Source organism: Temnothorax americanus, unplaced genomic scaffold (genome assembly GCF_048541705.1).
Source record: "Temnothorax americanus isolate GAGA-0224 unplaced genomic scaffold, ASM4854170v1 Scaffold136, whole genome shotgun sequence".
Taxonomy (NCBI): Eukaryota; Metazoa; Arthropoda; class Insecta; order Hymenoptera; family Formicidae; genus Temnothorax; species Temnothorax americanus.
In genome coordinates, this window is record NW_027509271.1 from 268,138 (window position 1) to 290,967 (window position 22,830).

The 22,830-nt window shown below is 43.4% G+C and overlaps 1 protein-coding gene and 1 long non-coding RNA gene across 3 annotated transcripts; both read right to left on the reverse strand.

Annotated features, from left to right (window-relative positions):
- Nucleotides 1–785: 785 nt before the first annotated feature.
- Nucleotides 786–1,889, reverse strand: LOC143894320 (uncharacterized). 2 transcript variants are annotated; one of them, XR_013256058.1, is made up of 4 exons: nt 1,769–1,889; nt 1,375–1,685; nt 1,074–1,232; nt 786–960 (listed from the first exon to the last, which is right to left on the reverse strand). It is a non-coding gene; the product is annotated as an uncharacterized LOC143894320 (long non-coding RNA). The 2 variants fall into 2 exon arrangements; XR_013256057.1 differs by having other exon boundaries at nt 1,375–1,825.
- Nucleotides 1,890–11,292: 9,403 nt separating this feature from the next.
- LOC143894328 (uncharacterized) lies at nt 11,293–12,314 on the reverse strand. Its single transcript, XM_077400496.1, has 2 exons — nt 12,109–12,314; nt 11,293–12,037 (listed from the first exon to the last, which is right to left on the reverse strand). The coding sequence occupies exons 1-2, from the start codon at nt 12,312–12,314 to the stop codon at nt 11,464–11,466; spliced, it is 780 nt and encodes a 259-aa protein (XP_077256622.1). The 3' UTR covers nt 11,293–11,463.
- Between the last annotated feature and the right edge of the window lie 10,516 nt (nt 12,315–22,830).

Genomic DNA, 22,830 nt, shown 5'->3' on the forward strand with positions numbered 1-22,830 from the left:
TTTTGCACGATTTCCAAATCTAAATTTGAATTATCATTAAGACGATAATCTATAGATTCATTTGAATCTACAATAAAAAGTTGACCATAAGTTGGATTTTCATTTGACGCAGCATGCAATGCTGTATTAAATTGATAATAAATTTCACCCTGTATTTTAAAGCAATATGGACCAGGTCGTCTATTTTGAAAATTAATCAAATTAGCGTTAAATGATGCAAATGAGAATGAACTATTATAACTACAAATATTTTTGAAAAAACGATTAGATTTTGCATGATTTCCTTCAAATAAAGTACGTAAAAAATGAGGACATATGGGTAATGATTCAAGACATACTGCCCCATAATTACAACAATCATGAAACAAATTTCCTCTATTAATAATTTTTTTAGCTATAAAATGCTTAGCGTTACAGTAAATACACGACACATCTATAGGGCCAATATAATGTTCAACTAAATTATTAACTGATATCATATTAATATTTAAATGAGATTGTCCTTTCTTACGTAATCGATAACGAGATTGATGGTCTGCACGTGTAATGCGTTGTATCACTTGATCAACAGACGATGTATCGGCAATACAATTAGTATCAGATTGATATTCTGTATACGTGACATTTTGTATTACATTACTAACAGATGATGTATTGGCAATATAATTAGTATCAGATATTTCATTAACAATTACATTGTTTTTATTAATTGCTTTTTTTGCAATCTGTCAGCGATTGTATTGATTTTGCACTTTTCTCTTACGACGTTGTCGTTGAAATTCCTCTTGATTGCCATATCACTGTTGGACATTTTTCTTTTTCTCGTTTTTTCCAAAGTTAACATTTTTGTAGGAATGGAACCTACTTTTAACCGCCGCAGTTGTTTTGGTGGTGCTTTTATTGAGTCTGTCCATTTTGTTATAAAACAATCGTCATCAAAATGAAGACTGCATATTCTTGCTACAATAATACAAATAAAATAAAAAATATCTAATACTGATATAATTTATAATATTATACTATAGGTCATTTTGTTATATTTTACTATATAAAAAATATATATATCAACTTACCAGAATCAATTTTTATACTCTCTTCGCTCCTTTGACAAGCATTTATCCATGCCTGACGAATGTTTTCTTCGTTTGGGAATCTATAAAAGATTATTCCTTTCTTCTCTGCATAATATGTCCGACTTTTGCAATTTATTATGCAGCATGAAGGCATTGTGTCTGCAAACGAAAACAAATATGAAGTACAACTCATAAAAGCTGATACACTATTTACAATTGCTTAATTTTTATCATTTTTACAAGCTATAGGTATTTTTGTGGTTTATTTCATTTAATTCAGTGATATTCACACACAACTTACCTTACACATTGGTCTTGCTCCTGCTTTAAATAGTAGCGGTTTTGCGTTTGACAGTGTGGCGGTCGGATTATCGTGCGATTATATGTATTCACGAAGGACCCAAGAACGAAGGCGAGAAGAGAACGACGTCAGGATCACGCGCGATGTGAACAAGAGAGATCACGTGTTCACGACGTGTTTGTCGTTGATTCACGTTCCGAGTATTTAATAAACTTATCGAAATTGCGATAGGAATCTCGTGAAAACGAGGTTACCTCTGATAAAACTTTCTCTGCCACAGCGGATTGTTGTCGTCGATCACGGCCTAACAGCTACAACCACGTGAACCACGATAACACATTCGGTAACGTCGACGACGTCGACGACAACGAGCGCACTAAGGCTCTAAGCGTACCTGGTACATACACGCGCGGCAACGGCGATCATGGGTTCCACTAACCTAACTTGTAGCGGTGGCCATATTGGTTTTTCAAGTTCGGGGCTAATTTCTGATTGGTTCAAGAGCGGCCATTACTTTGAACGACTGCGCATCCACGGGAATGTTACACCTGGTATTCTTCCATCTGATTACTACTAAAAATTTTGTACGCGCCATGGCCTTTAAAGTATTACATATATGATGATGACATATGCATACTCGTCATATATAAAATAATAAATATTCTAAAAATATACATGTGACGTTGTGGCATGTAATTAAAATAAAAGTAATAAAAATTTATACATATATTACAAATATGTTGTTTTGTAATTTTATTATTTTTGTACGAGTAACTACATTAATGAGCAATAATAATAATTAATCATTGTATATGTGTGTACATAATATAACCTTTAAGGTTTGTGCTGTTCATTAATGTTGTTGCTCGTACGAAAATAATAAAATTACATAGTAACATATTTGTAATATACATAATTCGTCAATCGTCAATTTATTACAGTACCAGTATAAATTTCTTATTATCTTATTATATAATTTATCCACACATCTATACATCTTTTTATTTATTTTTATAATACAAGTTTTCTCACCTTGTTATTGTATGATTGTTTATTACTTTTATTTAAATTACATGCCACAATGTCACATGTATGTTTATAAAATATTTATTATTTCATATACGGCGAGTACGCATATATCAAAATATGCGCTTATGGAGTTTCGGTTAACCTAGAGATCCTAAGGGTCTATCCAGATAAACTTGCATAAATGCATATGTATAAGGAAATAGATTGGTCTATTTCCTTATGCACATATGTATATAAACCAATCAATTTTCTTATGCTTATTTTGTTTATGCACTATGCAAGTTTGTCTGGATAGATCTTAAGGGTCTATCCAGACAAACTTGCATAAGTATATGCATAAGGAATTGGATTAGGATCGGAAAGAACTTGAGCTTATATTTAATTCTGAATTTTTGGAAAAATGCTTATTTTTGCTGTAACTTCGCAAATTTTAAAATATCTCTATTTTTTTATTCTATTACATTCTTCAATCTTTTTCAACCCCTATTTTATATATAACTTAGGTAAATATTTACAATTAAAGCCCCACTTCCGATGACCTTGAATTTGACATATATTGTCAAGGACACCCTCCCGAGTAACATGCAAGTAATTTTTGTTGGGAGTCAATGTTTGTTAAAAAGTTATAAACAAAAAAAGTTTGGAAAATATAGCAGCTATTTTGAGTATTGCAAGGCATATAAAAGACTAATATATATGTCGAAATAGTTCACGCATACACTTTTCACGCAAAACAAGTTTGTCACATGGGTTCGTGACGCACTTTACAAACTCGTTTAGGTAGAGGTGGTATTAAACAAGATAAGTCAGTCAATCATCTGTGTGAATATTTGTAGCGATATATAATAAACGAGCTTGTAAAGCGCGCCACGAACCCATGTGACAACTCGTCTCGCGTGGAAAGTGTATGCATGAACTATTTCGACATATATATTAGTCATTTATGCCTTCCAATACTCATATATATTTAATATACAATTTATCAAAAATTTACTGTTTTAAATGTTGTGTTTTGGTAAAACAGCGACTTTCTCGCGAAATAAAGTATTCTGTACTTTAGCAAAAATATTTTAATTTATCAACAATTTACTGCTTTAATTGTTGTGTTTTGGTAAAACAGCAACTTTCTCGTAAAATAAAGTATTCTCTGCTTAAAATAAAAACGTAATATTAGTCATTTATGCCTTCCAATACTCAAAATAGCTGCTATATTTTTCAAACAAACTTTTTAACAAACTGACTCCCGACTAAATTTACTTGCATGTTACTCGGGAAGGTATCTTTGACAATATATGTCAAATTCAAGGTCATCGGAAATGGCCCTAATTGTAAATATTTACCATAACTTATTAAGATTAGGTTAATTAGATCCAATTTTGTAAAACTTTTATGTCTGTGTACGCATTCCCCAAAATTTAACAAATCTGTATCTCATGAAGCAACAATCCAAACCTTAATGAATTGTATATGAAATAAGAATAGAAAAGACTAAAGAGATGAAATAGACCGATATCTCAAAATTTTGCGGAAGTTACAGCAAAAATAAACATTTTTAACAATATAAGAAAAACATGCTAAAAAATAAAAAAACTTATACATTGCTTCCTCATAGTTTTAAAATGTTCAAATTAAAAATTAGAACATTACTTTCTCATAGTTTTAAAGTGTGAATATAGAATGTTAATTATAAATTTGCACACAGAGAAATTAACATTATTCTTGCTTAGAAAGCTTCCTCTATAATGAAGTAATTATTGTAGACATTTTTTATTATTTTGACTTCCTTATAGAGGAAGCTTTCTGAACAAAATTTAATGTTGATTTCTCAGTGTGCAAATTTATAATTAGCATTCTACATTCACACTTTAAAACTATGAGAAAGTAATGTTCTAATTTCTAATTTGAACACTTTAAAACTATGAAGAAGCAATGTGCAAGTTTTAACTTACACACTTTATTTATTATAATTTATTTATTTTATTATTATTTGTGTGTTATACTATTATATCAACAATTTTTTCTAAAATTATTTAAATAATCTCATCCGTCTTCCAATACTATAATTTTTAAACATTAATTACTTTTATTTTTATTTTTATATTTATATTAAAATTATACATACATAATTTTAATATAAATATTATTACCGATTTAATATAAATCGGTAACGAAAAATTATACATTTTATAGCACTCTCCGGGGTTTTTTCGGTGTAACTTGGACGTGGTGGACGGCCCAAGGAGAGAGGTGCGGAGAAAGTGGTGCGAGAGAAGAGAGAAGGGAGAAAGAGAGGCCGGAGGAGGCGGATTGGATGGAGAGGGCATAGAGGAAGATGAGGAAATGAAGGAGACGGGAAAATCGAAGCAGGAGGAGAGAAACGGAAGATGAAAAGGGCTGAGTGATATGGAGGTTAGGAGAGAGGCTGATGGAGCGAGAAGGGGGAGACGAGCGGGGGCAGCAGCACTGACGCGAGATCACGCGGCGCTCGCGCAGGCGCGCCGGTGGTGATGAGTGCGGAGCGAAATAGTGTGCAGACGGAAGAGAAATTGGCAAGGGGAGCGGTGAGGATAGAGGACGCGGTAGGAGGAGGAATGTAGATGCGGCGGCGCGGGACATCAACGGGTGAGAGGTTGTGTGTGGAAAGCGGAGAGGCTAGAGGGCGTAGCAAGAGGAAGAAAGTTGAGACAGCGGCGCTGGATAGTAGCTGAAAAGGGTTGGTACGACTGAGAGGAGAGGCAGGGAACCGAGAAAAGTTGGACGCACTGGCTGAGGTTTGAAAGGAGGCAGAAGTGTAAAGGAGGAAAGTATACAGAAGGTGAACGAAAAAGGTTTAAGGGAAATGCGAAAGAGAAAAACCGTGGAGGAGCGGACTGAGAACTGTAAGTAAAGGAGGAACAAGAGGGGCGAGGGAGAGAAGGGCGGGATTGAAGGAACGGAGGTAGCAGCCCAAGTTACACGACGAGGGAGCTGAGCGAGTTGGTAGCAGGGAGTATCGATCGGGCGATCGATTGACCTGTCGAGACAGAGGGTTTGGCGATGGTGGCGCGGCAGGTGCGGAACAGAGCAGGGAGTCGGCTCGACAGATCGATGGATCGAACGATTGAAGGGGCCGGACAGATAGATAGGTGATGGAAGGAGAAGGAGAGAAGGCGACGTAGAAGTGGAACGAGGAAGGGGAGGAAGTGACGAGCGTGCGTGAGCTGGACTTTGGTTGGCAAAAGAAGGAAGGGGAGTGGGAAAGGTGAAGATGGACGAGGATAAAGCGGTGGAAGCGAGGGTATGGATACGGACGAGGACGAGGGCCATAGGAAGAAAAAAGAGTAAGAGGGAGGTAGGATGGAAAGGAGAAAGGGTCTGGGAAAGGAAAGGGGAGGGAGGGAGAGAGGTTTTGATAGTGGAGATAAAGGATGAGAGGGAGAGGGCAGAGTTGCTGGGAAGATTTGGAGAGGTTAGGCAAAGGTGGGGGATTGGAGTGGACGAGGACCTTGCGATGGAAGAGAGGAGAGCAAGGTGAAAGATGCTGGAGAAGGCGAAGGAAGAGAGGGACAAGGGAAGAAGAACGAGGGGGGAAAACAGGAGACTGTGGGTGGATAAAAGGGAGATAGAATGGAAGGAGGAGGAGGGAAAATGGGAGGAGGTATAAATGGGAGGGGATAACGTTGATGGCTAGGCGCGGGAATGAGGAGGAGAAGGGGAGGGTGCTAGAGGAAAGAAGGAAAGCGAGAAATAGTCTAAGGGTACAGATAGCTGAGGACAGATAGATGGAGGCGAGGATAAGAGAGAAAGAGGGAGGGGAAGTTAGAATAGGAAAGAGAGTGGAGGAGAGGAGGAGAGCAGGAGTGAGAGGAGGTAGGAGGTGGAGGAGAGCACGAGAGAGACGGAGGAGAAACTCCACAGGAGCGGGGAAGAGGATCAACAGACCCAGGGCAGGAGACAGACAGGAAGGAAGAGCTGAGACAGGAAGAGGTGGAGGGAGACGAACGAAGACGTGAAGGAAGAGGAAAGGGCTAAGGGAAGGGAAAAAGATTTATTGTGAGGTCGCACTAAGAGATTATATGTAAAGGGTTGGGAACGTCCCTCCAAAACGCCTTGCAACCCTGAGGGGAGTCAATAAATATATCTATCTATAGCACTCTCCGGAAAATTCTACCCCTGTTTCATATATAATTCTTTAAGATTCGGTCAATTATTTCCCAAAAAATTAAAAAAATTAGAAAAATCGGTTTCCAGAAAATCGATAATGAAAAACTATACACATGGCACTCCCCGAAAAATTTTACCTCTATTTCATATATGTATACCAGTAGGTAAGCCTGGCCGATTCCACTCCGGGGATCTGAGAGGGGGTGAGGGGCGGAGAGGGAACCGCGGACGGGGGGGAAACCGATGGGCGGGGGAGGGGAACCGCGGAGTGGGGGAGGTGGAATCGCGTTCTTGGGGGCCGCGGGGGGAGGGGGAAGGGAAATGCGTTTGATGTGCGCCGCGGGAAGGAGAGGGAGGGAGGAACCGCGTTTTTCGGGCGCCGTGTTTTTCGGCACTGCGGGGCGAGGGGGTCCGCGTTTTCCGGCGCCGCGGGGCGAGGGGGTCTGCGTTTTCCGGCGCCGCATGACGACCGCGTTTTCGCCGCGGAGCGAGGGAGGGGGTCCGTGTTTTGCCGCGCCGCGGAGTCTGCGTCACGTCACACGCTCCCGCTCGCGTTATCTCTCCCTCGCGCGTTCGCTCCCGGCCCCCGTTTGCGCGCGTCTTCTCGTTCGCGCCGTCTCTCTCGCTCCCGTTCGCGTTTTCTTGCTTACGATCGCGTATCTTTTCTTCGCCAACAATATTTAATCGTTCAGATCTTAATATTTAATTTATAATTATACATTTAAGTAAACGATAAACGAAGACAGCTTAACAAAAAGGAACAGTAAATGAAAAGGAAATTATTTTTAACCATATTATACACGGAGAAAATTGTTACGATTGTTACAACAATGTTCTTTATGATTAAAAGAGAAATGTATGTGAATTCAAGTTAAATTGATATTACATTCAATGTAGCTGTTAAGATATGCCCATTTATACAGTTGTCATAACCGTAGTTCTTACGATACGTAATATTCAATTATAATACCCTTGTATATGGTTGCCTCAACCAAAGGATTATTGCTATCCCTCTTATGTGGTCTGCAGCACAACTATTATGGTTGAGAGATCCATAAGATATAGCTGCACGGTACAGCACTGAATCACTGCATGATTGAGAGTTTAGTTCCATTGCGCGCGCAAAAGAATTTCTGCATAGAATAAAGTGGATTTGATAAGGATGTTTTAACTTTAAGGCCTATCTACATAAGACGCAGAACGCGAGTCGCAAGCACACACACAGTCCACATGTCAATCTAACCTCTTTGTGTATAGAGGTTAGATTGACATGTAGACTGTGCGTGTGTCTTGCGACTCGCGTTCTCCGTCTTATGTAGATAGGCCTTTATAAATATACTTTTTTCATAAATATATTTACGAACACAAAATTTCGTAATGAGCCGACACCGGTTTCTGACATTCACCCGACATTATAAGAAATATTATATCCGATTATATCATATATCCAATTCAAAATTTTATTACTTTTTTTAAACTGAATTTGTTTCTTAAGATGATTTTTGAAAAATTATATATTTGCGCTGGTTGACATATGTAGACTATATATAACACTAACATTAAATTAAGAAGTGGTCTACCACGTAAAGCAGTTGGCTCACAATCCAGAGGTCCCGAGTTCGAATCCCACCAAGGTAAGTGTGTTTTTATATGTGTTTTTAATTACGAGAAAATATTTATAATCATAAACTGCATCTTAAGAAACAAATTTAGTTAAAAAATAGTAATAAAATTTCGAAATAAATAATTTTTTTTTGTCGGGTGAATATTTGTTCATTATGGTTGTAACATCCATATATTATGGTTGCAACATCCATATAGTAGCTACCCTCACTAAGGTTAGGGCAACCATATCCCTCTGGACGGTGCACCACCTTGTCGTGGTGAGGGGGCTCCCTGTACCAATGACCCACTGGGGCAGTACCCTCGGCTTTGCCGAGGGGAGGCCCAGGTGGAGAGGTACAGGGTCTGAGAGCGCACCACTTCCTCAGGGGTCGGGGGCGGCCTCGGAGGCCCTTTGGGACTTCCTGGGGGCGTCCCCGATACGGGTATGGCGAGCCTGGGGTACCCGAGCTCGGGCAGGCTGGGCCCGTGAGGCTGGGAAGCTAACCGGCCTAGGAGATGGATACTCCAAAATAAAACCAACTGTAAAAATTATGGATGAGTTCTTTTACGAAGAAGAAGTTACCGTCTCAGAGGAATCGGATACTCAGAGACCGGCGGGAGGGAGGTGTTGGCTCAGCCAACCTCTCGTCGTCATCAAGCGATGAGTCTGTAAGCGAAATAAGTACGACCAATACTAGGTCGAGTAGGGAGAGGTCGAAGAATTCTGAGGACAGGAGCGTATCCCTCTCTCCGGTGGTAAGTCTGGTGAGACTGCCACAGACAGGGGGAATGGTTTGGATACCGGTGGGGAACGGTGAGGCAAGAGAGGAGAGGAGAGAGCTTCTTATGAGGCGCTAGAGGGAAAACCTCCAGAGATGCTCTCGTGACGAGATTGTTCGGTTCCCCGGGCCCATCGGCGCGAGAGCTAAGGAACTGTCATTGAATGAGGTGTTGGATAGGTCCAGATACCTTCTCTATGGCGTTCTGGTTGCCCCTGTGGTAGATGAGGACAAATGCGGAAATCGAGTTCGTATGATAAATAAACAGATGGAGGAATACGCAATTTATATTGAAGAGGTGGTTAATGCCCTTGAAGATAGATTCGAGGATGAGATGGAAGTAATTGCGGGTAAATGGAAAGAAGCAATGGCGGAGAACTCCGAACTGAAGAGTCGGGTAAGGTACCTGACAGAAAAGATGGAGGGAATGTCGAGGACGATTCCGACTCCAATGGAGATCGACGCGGAGATGGAGGAAGTGGGGGAGGGAACGTCGATTTCGGCGCCCCTCGACTTGCCACCTCAGAAAATGACTCGGGAGATCGCTACTCAGACGTACTCCCGAGTCAAACATAGGGGTACCGATGCTCCTGGAAAAGGGGCGTTTGGTGGTCGGGGGCCCGAGGAGGGAGAGAATTCCCGCCTCGCGGCTCTCGATAAAAAGGTAGAAATCCTAGCGAGGGAGGTACGCTCCATCGTGAGGGATATGAGGGGGCCCCCTCTGACAAGGGGGGCAACTCCTCTGCGGTGGGGATGGCTCCCGCTGTGCCACCCCCCTCTCCGGCAGAGTGGTCGGGGAGGGGGAGGGGACAGACGGGGAGAGTGGTCGGCGGGGGCGCGGCGGCTCCTGTCCTTTCTCTCGCGGGGGGAGACTCTCGTGTGGGTGGGGCTGGGGGGCGTCGCGTGCGCCGCCGCCCAAAGGAAAGAAAAAAAGGGCCAAGGTGGCTTTACCGGCCCCCCCGAAAACGGCGGCAGTGACAATCACTGTCCCTGGGGGATCACCGGTGACGTATGCCGGGGTCCTCAGGACGGCGAGGGAGAAGGTCTCCCTTGACGACCTGGGAATTGGGCGAATCTTTTGCCGACGGGCCGTTTCTGGGGGCCTCGTGTTTGAGGTCCCTGGCGACAAACAGGAAGAGAAGGCGGACCTTCTAGCGCGGCGGATGAGTGTCGCATTGGAGGGTTTTGGGGTGCGGGTCTCCAGGCCTGCCAGGTGCGTCGGTTTGCGCCTGACGGGTCTGGATGACTCCGTAACCCGGACGGAGATAAAAGCCGCCATCATCGCGGGTGGCGGCTGTAAGGAGGGCGACGTGACTGTCGGGGAGATAGTCCGTCGCCCTCGAGGAATGGGGGTGACGTGGGTGCGATGTCCTGTGGGCGTCGCGAACACAGTTATAAAAAGGGGATTAAAAGTGGGCTGGAGTAGCCCAAAGATAGGGCTGCTCCGAACCCGCCCCCTCAGGTGCTACAGATGTCTGGACGTGGGTCACGTCGGGGCCCTGTGCACCTCCCCGATGGACCGCAGTGGTCTTTGTTACCGCTGCGGGGTCAGCGGCCATCGGGCCAGAGAGTGCCCTGCGGCGGCCCCGGAATGTCCGCTTTGTGCGGACTCGGGGTTGCCTGCTGGGCGCTTGATGGGGGGGCGGGTTGTGCTCACAAGGGTGGGAGGGGGGGACGAGGGCCGCCGAAGACGGCGGTTCCTCCTCCTCCTCTACCCTCCGGACAGGCTTCGGCCTGTCCGGGGGTCGGTATGTTTGGGGATGATCCGACCTCTAGGGGTTGCTCCTCCTCGGCTGTCTCTGGATGACAGTAGTTCGGCGGTCCGAGGGGGCTTGGGGGGATTCCCTAAGGGGTTTCCCTCACTTGTGCCTCCTCGGGTCGCCGGGAGGGCGCGGGCTGGGAACTTAGGTTCGTGACCCGGGCCCTCGGAGTAGGTGGGCCTCGGGGGGGTGGGGGTCTGAGAGACCCTCTGCCCCTTTCCCCCCCTGGGGCCCGTGGGGGGCCGTGGCCCGAGGGCGGTTACTCGGGCTGCGACCCTGTCCCCTCACTAGGAGGCGCGGCGGTGGGTATCGTGGTACCTGCCGCCGCTTTAGATTAGATTCCCTAACTGGGAGACCTGGGGGGGGGGGATTGGGGAGGTCGGGTTATTTGCCCGCTCCTTGGCTTCACCCCGGGCGAGAGGGAAACCCTCGATAGAGTTCGGTGGGGGCCTTCCGGATGTAATATTTCTTTTAGTTCCCGGTTGGCCCTGCGAGAACACCAAAAGTAGGCCACGCGTCAGGTTTTTAGCCGGTAAGAGTCCGGCATAACCTACCGCCCCACCGCCGGGGCGGAGGTACTCATGAGTGTTTTCCTGACGTAAAAAAAAAAAAAAAAAAAATAAAAAAAAAGAAAGGCAACCATATGGAAACCATATGGAAACCATAGGTCACTTCCAGAGTACTATGGTTTCCATAACCCTTTTGTATGGATGGACGAAAATTAACAGCATTATTCTGTTGTAGCAACCGTAACTTTTTCTTCGTGTATGCATTTATTTATCATGTAGCGCATTATACACAATAGTATCCAAAGCGTAGGCTAATAATTTGCAATCAATAATCGAATTTTTATCATAAATTTCACGCAAGATTGTAATTGCGTTACATTTATCGGTGATACAATTTTGACGTAAAGTTGTTACAAACTGTTTGAATTTTTCACTTACGCCGTGAACATTTTGACATAGTTGAAAATACACGTTCTCGACGCAATGTTCTAGTTCGAACAAAAAGAGTACAGTTGACGGTTTCATGTACAAGCTGGTGCCGCACGACGTCAATTTTACAATATTTGCGTCACGTATTTTAACAAGCTCCAGATCTCGAAACGTTAGCAATGATGGTGCCAATGACTGCACGAGTCGCCGTATATCTGCATGTTTTTTGATGAATGTCACCCATGTTGCATGTGGCAGAATTATCCGATTGCTTCGGTTATCGCCAATAAGTAAATCCACAGAGGACATAGGTCCCGCGCTGATTCCAACATCCAAAAATTTATACGTTGTTGATGTCAAGGCAAATCTTCTTCCCAAAATACGAGGCGTGTAGCGGGGTTTATCAAAACTAAAAAAATACAATTATATGTTCATAAAAGTTTTTTTGCACAAATATATATGAAAATTAGCGGTACTTACTCATTGTGCTGTTTCTCACACGTTTCGTCTTGAATCGGAACGTAGTAGTTCGCACCTTGAGTGTTCATCGTATCTGGAGGCTGTTTATTGCAACTTACTCGAACCGTATCGAACTCTCGACTGCGCTCTAGAATCCTCGTAAACCATTTATGCATACCCAAAACTGCAAATCTTGCAAAAATAGCGCCAATGTACGGCTGCTGCATGGTGACCACCACCACAATCCACATATACGTTAAATGTGATACCTTTGTCAAGAACATTCGTGATGAGATCACCTCATCGGGCATCAAATATGATTTCTTTTCAAGAGCATACTTGTCTTACGATGATTTCATCGAACACGTGCAAAACTGCAAATTTTGCAATTTTGGATAAGCCAATAGAGCGTTATTGTTTTTAAGAACATGTCGCGACGTGTCTCGCGATGATTTCATCGAACACGTGCAAAACTGCAAAATTTGCAATTTCGCATAATTCAATGGAGCGTTATTGTTTTGAAGAACATGTCGCGACATGTCTCGCGATGATTTCATCAAACACGTGCAAAACTGCAAATTTTGCAAATAGCGCCGATGTACGGCTGCTGAGATAAAATTAGATACGATAAGCAAACGATGCATCATTAGTAGAATATAAAATGACGAATCTAGAGGATACGCTCAATAGTCGAGAACTGGAAGTCGCGAGTGCAACAAATGGCGTTAGCAAGAGGATCGTGCAATAACATGGAGCAAGAGTTGTTAGAGCAATCCACCCTGTTAAATTCGAGGGCAGACTTTGCCGCGTGGGAGCAACGATGTGACGAGTTTATCGAATCATTGGAAGAAAAAAGCCGAATTAAGCGGCCACGATTATTAATCGATCAGTCATCGATCGGTCTTAAACAGTCATTGGTCGCATGTATCGCAAGGCTCGAAGGTTTGAAAGACTTGGTACGTCAACGTTTCGTACATGTGGGTGCGGGATACAGTGCGAGTGAGACAGGACTCAGATGGCGCGAGATAGATCCAGCTTTTGAAAGCCGTATATTGACTGGTGCGGTGATAAATTCCAAACACATCGACCCTCGTCTATTTCTTATAAATGCGAGAGAAATTGTACTCAATCATGTGCGGAACGTCATGCAGCAATATGACAATGTAAAAATTAACACAGTGTTTAATGGTGAATTTGTTGCGAGTGACAAGCGTGCGAATAAAAGTATCGCAACGAGAAACTATGAACTCTTTCGCGAGTCCGATCTGCATGAGTGGTACAAGAGACACGTCATCGAGCCTACTTTAGCAAAGCTGGAAGAATTCCAGGAACGTGATAGTGGATGGGCGTTGTCGCGTATACTCAATTTAATGGTAAACGTGAACAAATATAATCCATTGCACGCGGGGTGTTTTGTGGAAATACCGCAAGAAATTAAAATAAAGAATGCGGTGATAAACGTACAATCAAGAGACAATGCATGTTTCGCATGGTCAGCTCTGTATCCAGCCGAGAGACATGCAGAACGGGAATCGTCGTACCCACATTACACGTCGGTGCTAAATTTTACGGACATTGAGTTTGCAATGACGTTGAATCAAATTAAACGGTTTGAAAATCACAACAACATCTCCATCAACGTGTACAGCATCGAAAAAAAAAAACAAAAAAACTTGCTATCTTACCAATACGGGTTACTGATCGTAAGATGGACAGACATGTAAATCTCTTGTACGTGCATGACGACAACGTGGGACATTTTGCATGGATCAAGAACCTATCCCGCCTCGTGAGCTCGCAAATTAATAAACATGGACACACAAAGTACATTTGCGATCGGTAAGTACCTATAGTTTTTTTTAATAATATATAGAATATTTTGTGTATAAAAATTTATAATATTTACGTTTATTTTTGCAGATGTTTGCACTACTTCAGCTCCTACGAAAAATTGGCTGCCCATACCGTCGACTGTCGGGAAATGAATTACTGTGCGATCAAGTTACCGAGCGATAACGACAAGTGGTTGGCTTTTAAAAATCACAACAGGAAGGAACGAGTTCTGTTTGTCGTATACGTCGACTTGGAATGTACTCTGGAGAAGATGGAAGCGGATCCGGAAACATCCAGGTACACATATCAACATCATAGTGTTTCATAATTTATCGGGCTATGACGCACATTTTATTATAACTGAAATAGCAACAGCGTACGAAGGATATGTAGATTTACTCCCGATGACAAAAGAAAAATATATTTCGTTTACAAAAAACGTTCAAAGCACCAAAGATAAAGATAAGAAAACGTGCGTCAAATTGCGATTTATCGATTCGTACAAGTTTCTCACCTCTAGTTTCGACAAATTGGCATCTTATCTCAGCAAGGATAAACTGCGAATATTGCAACGCGAATTTTGTGAATTATCCGCAGAAAACTTTGATTTGCTGACACGAAAAGGCGTATTTCTATATGAATACATTGACTGCGTCGAAAAATTGGAGGACTTGTGTTTACCGCCGCGCGACTTATTTTACAGTTCATTGACAGGTGACACCGTATCCGAGAGCGATTACGCGCACGCCGTCGACGTCTGGCAGCGGTTCTCCATTCGAACGCTCGGTGATTACAGTGATTTATATCTCAAGACCGATGTCTTGCTGTTGGCCGATATCTTTGAAAATTTTCGCGATAGTTGCGTCGCGAGTTACGGACTCGATCCGGCGTATTATTATACTCTACCGGGTTTTACGTGGGATGTTATGTTGAAGCATACACACATCAATTTCGAATTGCTCACCGACATTGACATAATCATGTTTATCGAACGCGGTATACGCGGCGGTTTGAGTCAATGTTCAAACAGATACACACTGGCCAACAACAAGTACATGCAATCATACGATCCATCGAAACCGTCGTCATATCTCATGTATTTTGATGTAAATAACTTATACGGTTGGGCAATGTGTCAACCATTGCCATACGCAGATTTTAAATGGGTCGACAACGTAACCGATTTTAATGTTATGGATGTCGCGTTGGATTTCTCGATAGGCTACATACTCGAAGTCGACTTGGAGTATCCGCAACATCTTCACGACGCGCACACTGACCTACCGTTCTGTCCGACGCGCGATAAACCACCCGGCAAGCGGCAGGACAAGCTCCTCGCAACATTATACGATAAAAAACGTAATGTAATACATTATCGCAACCTGCAGCAGTGTACTCGTCACGGTTTCCGTATATCAAAAATTCACCGTATACTGAAATTCGCGCAATCTCCATGGCTTCACGATTATATACAACTTAATACAAAATTTAGGACATTGGCCAAGAATGATTTTGAAAAAAATTTATACAAATTAAAGAACAATGCAGTGTTTGGCAAAACCATGGAGAATGTGCGCAATCACGTTGACGTGCGCCTAGTGACTCAGTAGGAGGGTAGATACGGCGCGGAGGCAATGATTGCAAAACTAAATTTTCATAGCCGAAGCGTCTTTTCGGAGAATTTAGTAGCAATAGAAATGCGAAAACTCGAGGTGAAGTTAGACAAACCAATTTATGTGGGTATGTGCATCTTCGATATTTCCAAGACATGTTTGTACGAATTTCATCACGAGTACATGTTACCGTTGTATCGCAACAAGTGTAAAGTCACGTACACCGATACTGACAGTCTTATTTATCACATCAAGTGCGACGATGTGTATGATATCATGAAGCGTCACATTCATTATAGATTTGACACTAGCGATTATGCGATTGATAATGCGTACGGTATCCCACTCGTCAATAAAAAAGTTCCGGGCTTAATGAAAGACGAAAATAACGGTGCGATAATGACCGAATTCGTCGGGCTTAGAGCAAAGATGTACGCCTTGCGAGTGGACGGTAAGAAAGATACGAAAAAGGCTAAAGGTGTTAAGAGTAACGTCGTAGCCAGGTCGATAACGTTCGACGATTACACGTGGTGTCTGCGCGACGAAATTGAAATGACGCGACACCAAACCTGCATAAGATCCAAAAAACACGAGGTATACACTGTGTCCGAAACGAAAATAGCTCTAAGTCCGTACGACGATAAGCGATACATTATACCCGGTTCTACCGAAACGCTGCCATGGGGACATTATAAAATACCATTGTAAATATATTGTAAATATATCGTTGCGCTCGCCGAGTCGTTCGTTCACTCACACACGCTCACACTCCCGACGCTCGCGGAAATAAGTAAACACTGCGGTGATTAAGGAGAACAAACTTAAGGTTTATTAAAAGCTCGCAATACAGAGGAGCGTGGACCACGTCCGCACGGTCCAGCAGCTCGAGAACAAATCTGTCAGCTGTTACATTAAATAAATAAAATCAATAACTGGTTCGTTACTAAGGACAGGCTACATTCGACTTTCCGTTGCACGCTTCAGCTCGGTGTCGGAAAGGTATACCGGGCGGCATGCACGCAACACTGCCCCCCTTCTTCAGATTGTCGCCCCGACAATCAGGGAGGCAGCTTGCTAACTAGGGAAGCCGCTGTGGACAGTTTCCTGCTCTCCTCGTGCTGCTGCACCGAGTTACTGAGCTCCGTCCATTCCAGCCTCCACAACAGGTCCTTTCCATCGTGCGATTCCAGGATACCGGAACGGCTTTCTGCCCTACCCTGGGTTGTTGCCACAGGTTACCGGACGCCGTCCTCTTCTTGGTCCCAACCGCACTCCGGAGCCTCCTCCTCTCATAGAGCTGGCCAGACTCTACGACGAAGATCCTGCTTGACCCCTGACTCCTGCAGCCGCGCCGGTGCTCCTCTTCCCTCTTGAGCTTTGCGCGCTTGGATCTTCTTTCTTCGGGATCAGAGGGGGAAATACTTCCGCGGACCCATCGCTCTAAGAGCTCTCTGTCCCCTGCCCCGGCATTCGCTCTCAGTCTCACGGGAAAACCACGGTTAAAAACCGTGAGAGAGGCAGTCCAGAAAGGTTTCCCAGGAGAAGACTGAAATTTCCCTGTCGTCATGCCTTATCCGTATGCTGTTAATATCTGTAACAAAACATTTGAAACGCAGAAAAATCGAACAAAAACTAATTAGTAACTTCTTAAAAATATTTAAGTACGGGCTCAGACTCAGGTCGAATCGAATCAACACTTCCCCTAATACGAAATCGGAAAATTATTCTTTTTCCTGAAAAGGAGCCAAACGATCTGCATGAACAATTTTATTTTTACGACGAGGAGACTCTTGGATACAATACACAACATCACTAAGTCTTTTAATTATTACCCATGGTCCTACCCACGAACTCTGCAATTTTGGGATCTTCCCCGCAATTCGTTGAGGATGATAGAACCAGACTTTTTGTCCCGGTTCGAAAAGTACTCGTCTAGAACGTCGATCATACCAGGACTTAACGTTTTTGGATCTAATTTGTAGATGATGTCTAGCAAACTGATGGATGAGATCCAATCTGTTCCTTAAATTGGATATGTATTCTACCTCTCCGTCTTCCTCCCTTATTAACGAAGGAAGACTTCCTCTAAGAAAATCTAAAGGTAAACGTAAATCCTGTCCTAGATACATCTCCGCCGGAGTTACTCCAGTGGTTTCGTGTTTTGAAAAACGAAAAGCTAGTAGAAACAAAGGAATCCATCGATCCCAATCTTTTTGATTTTCACAAATGAATTTTGCCAAATAATCTAAAATAGTACGATGCTGACGCTCGACCTGCCCATCTGATTGTGGATGGAGAGGGGTCGTATGAGTTTTTCTAATCCCCATCAGAGAGGTCATTTCTTGGAAAAGCCGGGACTCAAAGTTTTTCCCTTGGTCTGTATGCAACTCCAAAGGAAAGTATTTTCTCCGTGTCGAGAAAATACTTGATCTACTAGAGATTTTGCCACTGTATTGGCTCTTTTATTTTTAAGAGGCATAGCTTCTGGCCATCTAGTAAAGCTATCGACTACCACCAGTAGATATCTATTTCCGTTTGTAGAAGTAGGCAAGAGACCTAAAATATCCACTTGTATCCTTTCAAAAGGAGCTCCTACATTGTAGATTTGCAAAGATGATTTTCCCTTACCGATGGGACCTTTCCTAGCAATGCAAATCTTGCAGATAGCACACCATCTTTCTACATCCTTTTTACAAGTGGCCCAATAAAAACGTTTCCGAATCTTCTGTAACGTTTTATTAATGCCAAAATGTCCCCCAGAAGGTGAATTATGGGCCTCGTTTAGAATTTCTTGAATCCTTTGTTTAGGCGCGATAATCTGAAGAATGTTCTTCTGTAAATTTGGGAAGAGCCATTTTTTATATATAACACCATCAATTATTGTCAACATCTCCCAATGAGTCCAATAAATTTTTAAAGAAGGCTCTCCAAGAGAAATTTCCTGCCAATCAAATCGTCTACCAGCCTCTTTGTCTTGAATTATTTTTGAAACAACCGGATTCTAAAGTTGAGCGGAACGCCATTCCTGGGGATTTTCCTCAGCGAAGACTATACGTCCACAAGTCTCTTCTTTCGATCCTTCGTTGAGCTCTATCTTTGTACAGTAACGACAAGACGTGTCTAAACACGGACGTCTAGACAAACCATCCGCATTACCATGAGCCTTTCCGCTCCGATAACAGACGTCAAAATCGTACTGCTGCAGACGCTCCAACCATCTGGCCAATTGCCCTTCCAGATTCCGGAAAGACATCAACCATCGTAAAGAAACATGATCCGTTCTCACTAGAAATTTCCTTCCATATAAATAGTGATGAAACGATTTCACCGAGTCTATCACTGCCAATAACTCACGTCAGGTGACGCAATAATTTCGTTCGGATTTGTTTAACACTCGGCTATAATAAGCGATCACCTTTTCTTCTTTTCCCTGAAATTGAGAAAGCACCGCCCCGATACCATGATTTGAGGCATCGGTGTCTAAAATAAACTGTCCTTCACCTGAAGGAAAAGCTAAAATAGGAGGAGAAGTCAAAACACATTTTAAATTCTCAAATGCCTCTTGGCATTCGGAAGACCAGACAAATTTATTATTTTCTTCCGTCAATTTGTACAAAGGTTTAGCCAAAATAGAAAAACCTTTGACAAATCTTCTATAATACGAGCAAAAACCAAGAAAACTTCGCACATGCTTCCGTGTTTTCGGAAGCGGCCAATGTTTAACAGAAGAAATCTTATCTGGGTCAGTTGCAACACCCTTTGCAGATATTACATGTCCAAGGTACTTTACTTCTCTTTTTAGAAATACACACTTCTTAGGATTGACTTTTAAATTAGCGTTTTCTAAGCGAAGAAAAACTTCTTTTAAATTACGCATTATTTCTTCAAAATTCTTTCCAAAAACAATGACATCATCTAGATACACAAAACAAATGTTAGAAATTAATCCTTTCAAAACTTTCTCCATAATTCGCTCAAAAGTAGCAGGGGCGTTGCAAAGACCGAAAGGCATAACCGTGAATTGCCACAAACCGTTTCCGCAAGATAAAGCTGTCTTTTCTCGATCCTTAGGATCTAATCTTACCTGCCAATATCCACTCTTTAAATCAAGAGTACAAAACCACGAATTCCCCGCTAAACAATCCAAAATATTGTCAATCCTTAGAAGAAGGAAGGAATCTTTTTTTGTTACGGCATTTACCTTCCGATAATCCACACAAAACCGTATAGAGCCATCCTTCTTTTTTACTAGAACAACCGGAGAAACCCAAGGGCTGCTTGATTCTTCAATTACTTTTTGGTCTTTCATCTCTTCCAAAATTTTATTTACTTCCGTTCGTAGATGAAGGGGAATTCGGCGAGGTACCTGCTTAATAGGGCGAGAATCACACAATTCTATGGTATGACATAATACATCACAATTCCCGGCAATAATATTTTCGGAAAAGACATGATAAAATTCTTTCAAGAAATCAGCAAAGACAAGTTCCGGTAAAGGATTTAAATGTGAGAATCTTTGCTCAAATATCGGAAGAAGAGCAGGACAGTCCTCAATTCGAGAACAAATTAGTCCGTGCTCAACTTCCACACTCTTCGTCAAACCGAGAGTGTTCTCTAAAAATTTATCCAAAACTTCCGCTTTCTCAAGAAAATCTGTCTCGAGAATACATTCGTCATTAATGTCTGCCACATAAAAAGGCATCTCAAAATTAAATTTGCTCAAAGAAATCGTGGCTAATACGCGAGAAGTTACCGGCACCCTCTCACCGGGATATCTGAGATTACAAAAATCAAGAGGAACTTGCTTCAAATTATTCGCCAATCTTAAATTTAAAACCGACACATCTGAGCCCGTATCTATTCTAAAAATACAAGATTTATTGTCTAAAAATCCATTAACACAACAACGTTTGCGTGAGTCCGTGCCCACGCTTCCGAGACGGCGCACAATATTAGTTCTGCCGCGCGCGTAAACCGGAGCTCGGGCTTCGCCTGTCGAGCCAGCCCCGATCAACGCAACAGAAGCTAGTTTTCCTGTTTCTGTGCGGGACATTCTGAACGGAAATGCCCGGTTGCCCCACATCCCCAACACTCCTTTGTTTTTCGGCGCTCATTTTCCTTTTGTCCCTTCGAAAATTTCTTTGTTTCCGGAACTTCTTTTTGGACGGAATAAGAATTTCCCGGCGGAGCGTCTCTTTTTCCCGAAAAACAATTTTGATTGATAAATCTGAGCGTCTTCGAACGCTCGATCGCTATTCGAAGCGACGTTACTCCCTCGACTTGAAGGGTACGCTTCACAAAACCGTCGGTCAACGCGGCGACAAATTGAAAGCTCGCAATTTTATCGCGAACCTCGTGAGAGCATTCTGGATACGCTTTCTGTGAAAGCCTCTCCAGATCCGCGCCCAACGCTGCAAAATCCTCGCCCGGGCGCTGTTTCCGATTTGTGAACCGAAGATAGTAATTTTGTGCGAGTTCACTTTCTCCGAAACGTAATTCCAATTTCGCCTTTAACTCTGCGTAAGAGAGAGATTCGATTCCGTCGGCGTATGCATCAAGTAATGAACGCGCCTTTCCCCGTAAACACGACGCCAAGACAACCGCTTTTTCCGCCTCACTCCATCCATTCGCAACGGCAATTAGCGAGAATTGTGAAAGAAACTCGCGTAACGGCGCCGTCCCGTCGTACGTATGTATGTATGTATGTATGCTGTTTATTGCCTTTCCCCGTAGGGTTTACAAAGCGTTTTTAATTATGAGGAACGTACCCAAACCTCGTACATTCTCTTTCCCCTGTGCCTGGCCATATGCGACCTTACAAAAATATTTACCCCCCTCCCCTCCCCTCTTCATCCCTCTTCTTCCTCCGCTTCTGCCGTCAAATCTTCCTTCCTTCCTTCTACCTCCATCCTTCCTGTCTACTCCTCCCTATTTGGCCTGCTTCCTCTCTCGTCCCTCCTCCTTCTCCTCCTCTGGGCTCAAGAGAAGCTTCTCCTCCATCCCTCTCGCGATTTCTTCCTCCGCCGATCTCCCTGTGCACTTGTGCACCTCCCTTCTCCCTTCTTCTCTCTCCCTAACCCTCCTTTCCACCGACTTATCCTCGTGTATCTTGACTCCTATGGAGTTCCCTGCCCTTCTCCTCGCCTCCAAAACCCGCCTCTTCTCCTCCTCGTCTCCTAACTTTACCAAAATTGTTAGCCAAATCCCTCTCTGCCCCACCACTATCACCTCTCTTACCTTCACCTTCACCTTCAGCCCTTCTGCGAAAAGCTCCTTCACTTTCTCCCAGTTGGTCTCCTTACCTTCCCATTTCTCTTTCTCCACTCTTATAATTATATTCCTCTTTCTGAAATCGTCCTCGTTCCTTTTACCCTCACCTGCCCACCATTTCTTTTTTCCCGCCATACTCTCCTCGCTATCCTCCCTCTTCCTTTTGCCTCCACTTTGCTCCAGCCTTTCTATCTTTCTCTCCAACCTCCTTACCTTCTCCTCCAGCTCCTCCATCCTCTCGTCCTTTTTTCTGTCTTCCTCCTTCTTTTCCCTCAGCATCTTCCTTAGCTTCTCCTCTACAATCCCTTCCACTGCCTCCACTATCATTCTCCCTTCACGCTCCATCCTGCCAGCTCTAAAACAGACCAATTACTCACTTCTCCTTTTCTCTACATTCCTCTTCTTCCCCTCCCACTTATCCTTCTCCCCCATCTCCCCTTCCATCTTCCCCACTACCCTCCTTTAACTCCTCCAAATCCCCCTTTCCACCCATTCTCTCCCCTTCTAATTCCAGCATCCATTCCTCTCCTCCTCCTTCCTCGTCCAAAACCCATCCTACCGCTTCCTGCCAGCTTCCCTTTCCTGAATTCCATCTTCTACATTCTTCCCATACATGCTCCCACGTTTCCTCCTTATTCCCACACAACCTACACTTCTTTTTCTCCTCCGCTTCCCAGTATCTGCTCTCTCCTATCTCGTTCCCTAATCTGAATCTAGCCACCCTTCCCCATCTACTTTCTCCCCATCCCTTCTTCAAATATCCCGGGATACCCTCTCCCTTTATCCACTTATACCACTTATTGTATTCTGCTTTCTCGATCCTCTCCCATCTCTCTTTTCTCTGCGTCTCCCTATCCCCCTCAAACAATTTAAGAAACCATTCGTCTCCATCTCCTCTTATCTTTTCCACCTCTTTTAACCCCACGCCTCTGTCTTCGAAGAACTTTCCTCTCTCTCTTTCCCAATCTGAACCTGCTTTCCCTTCCATCTCTCTTTCCTTCAACTCTTCCCAGGCAGACCTCGCCAG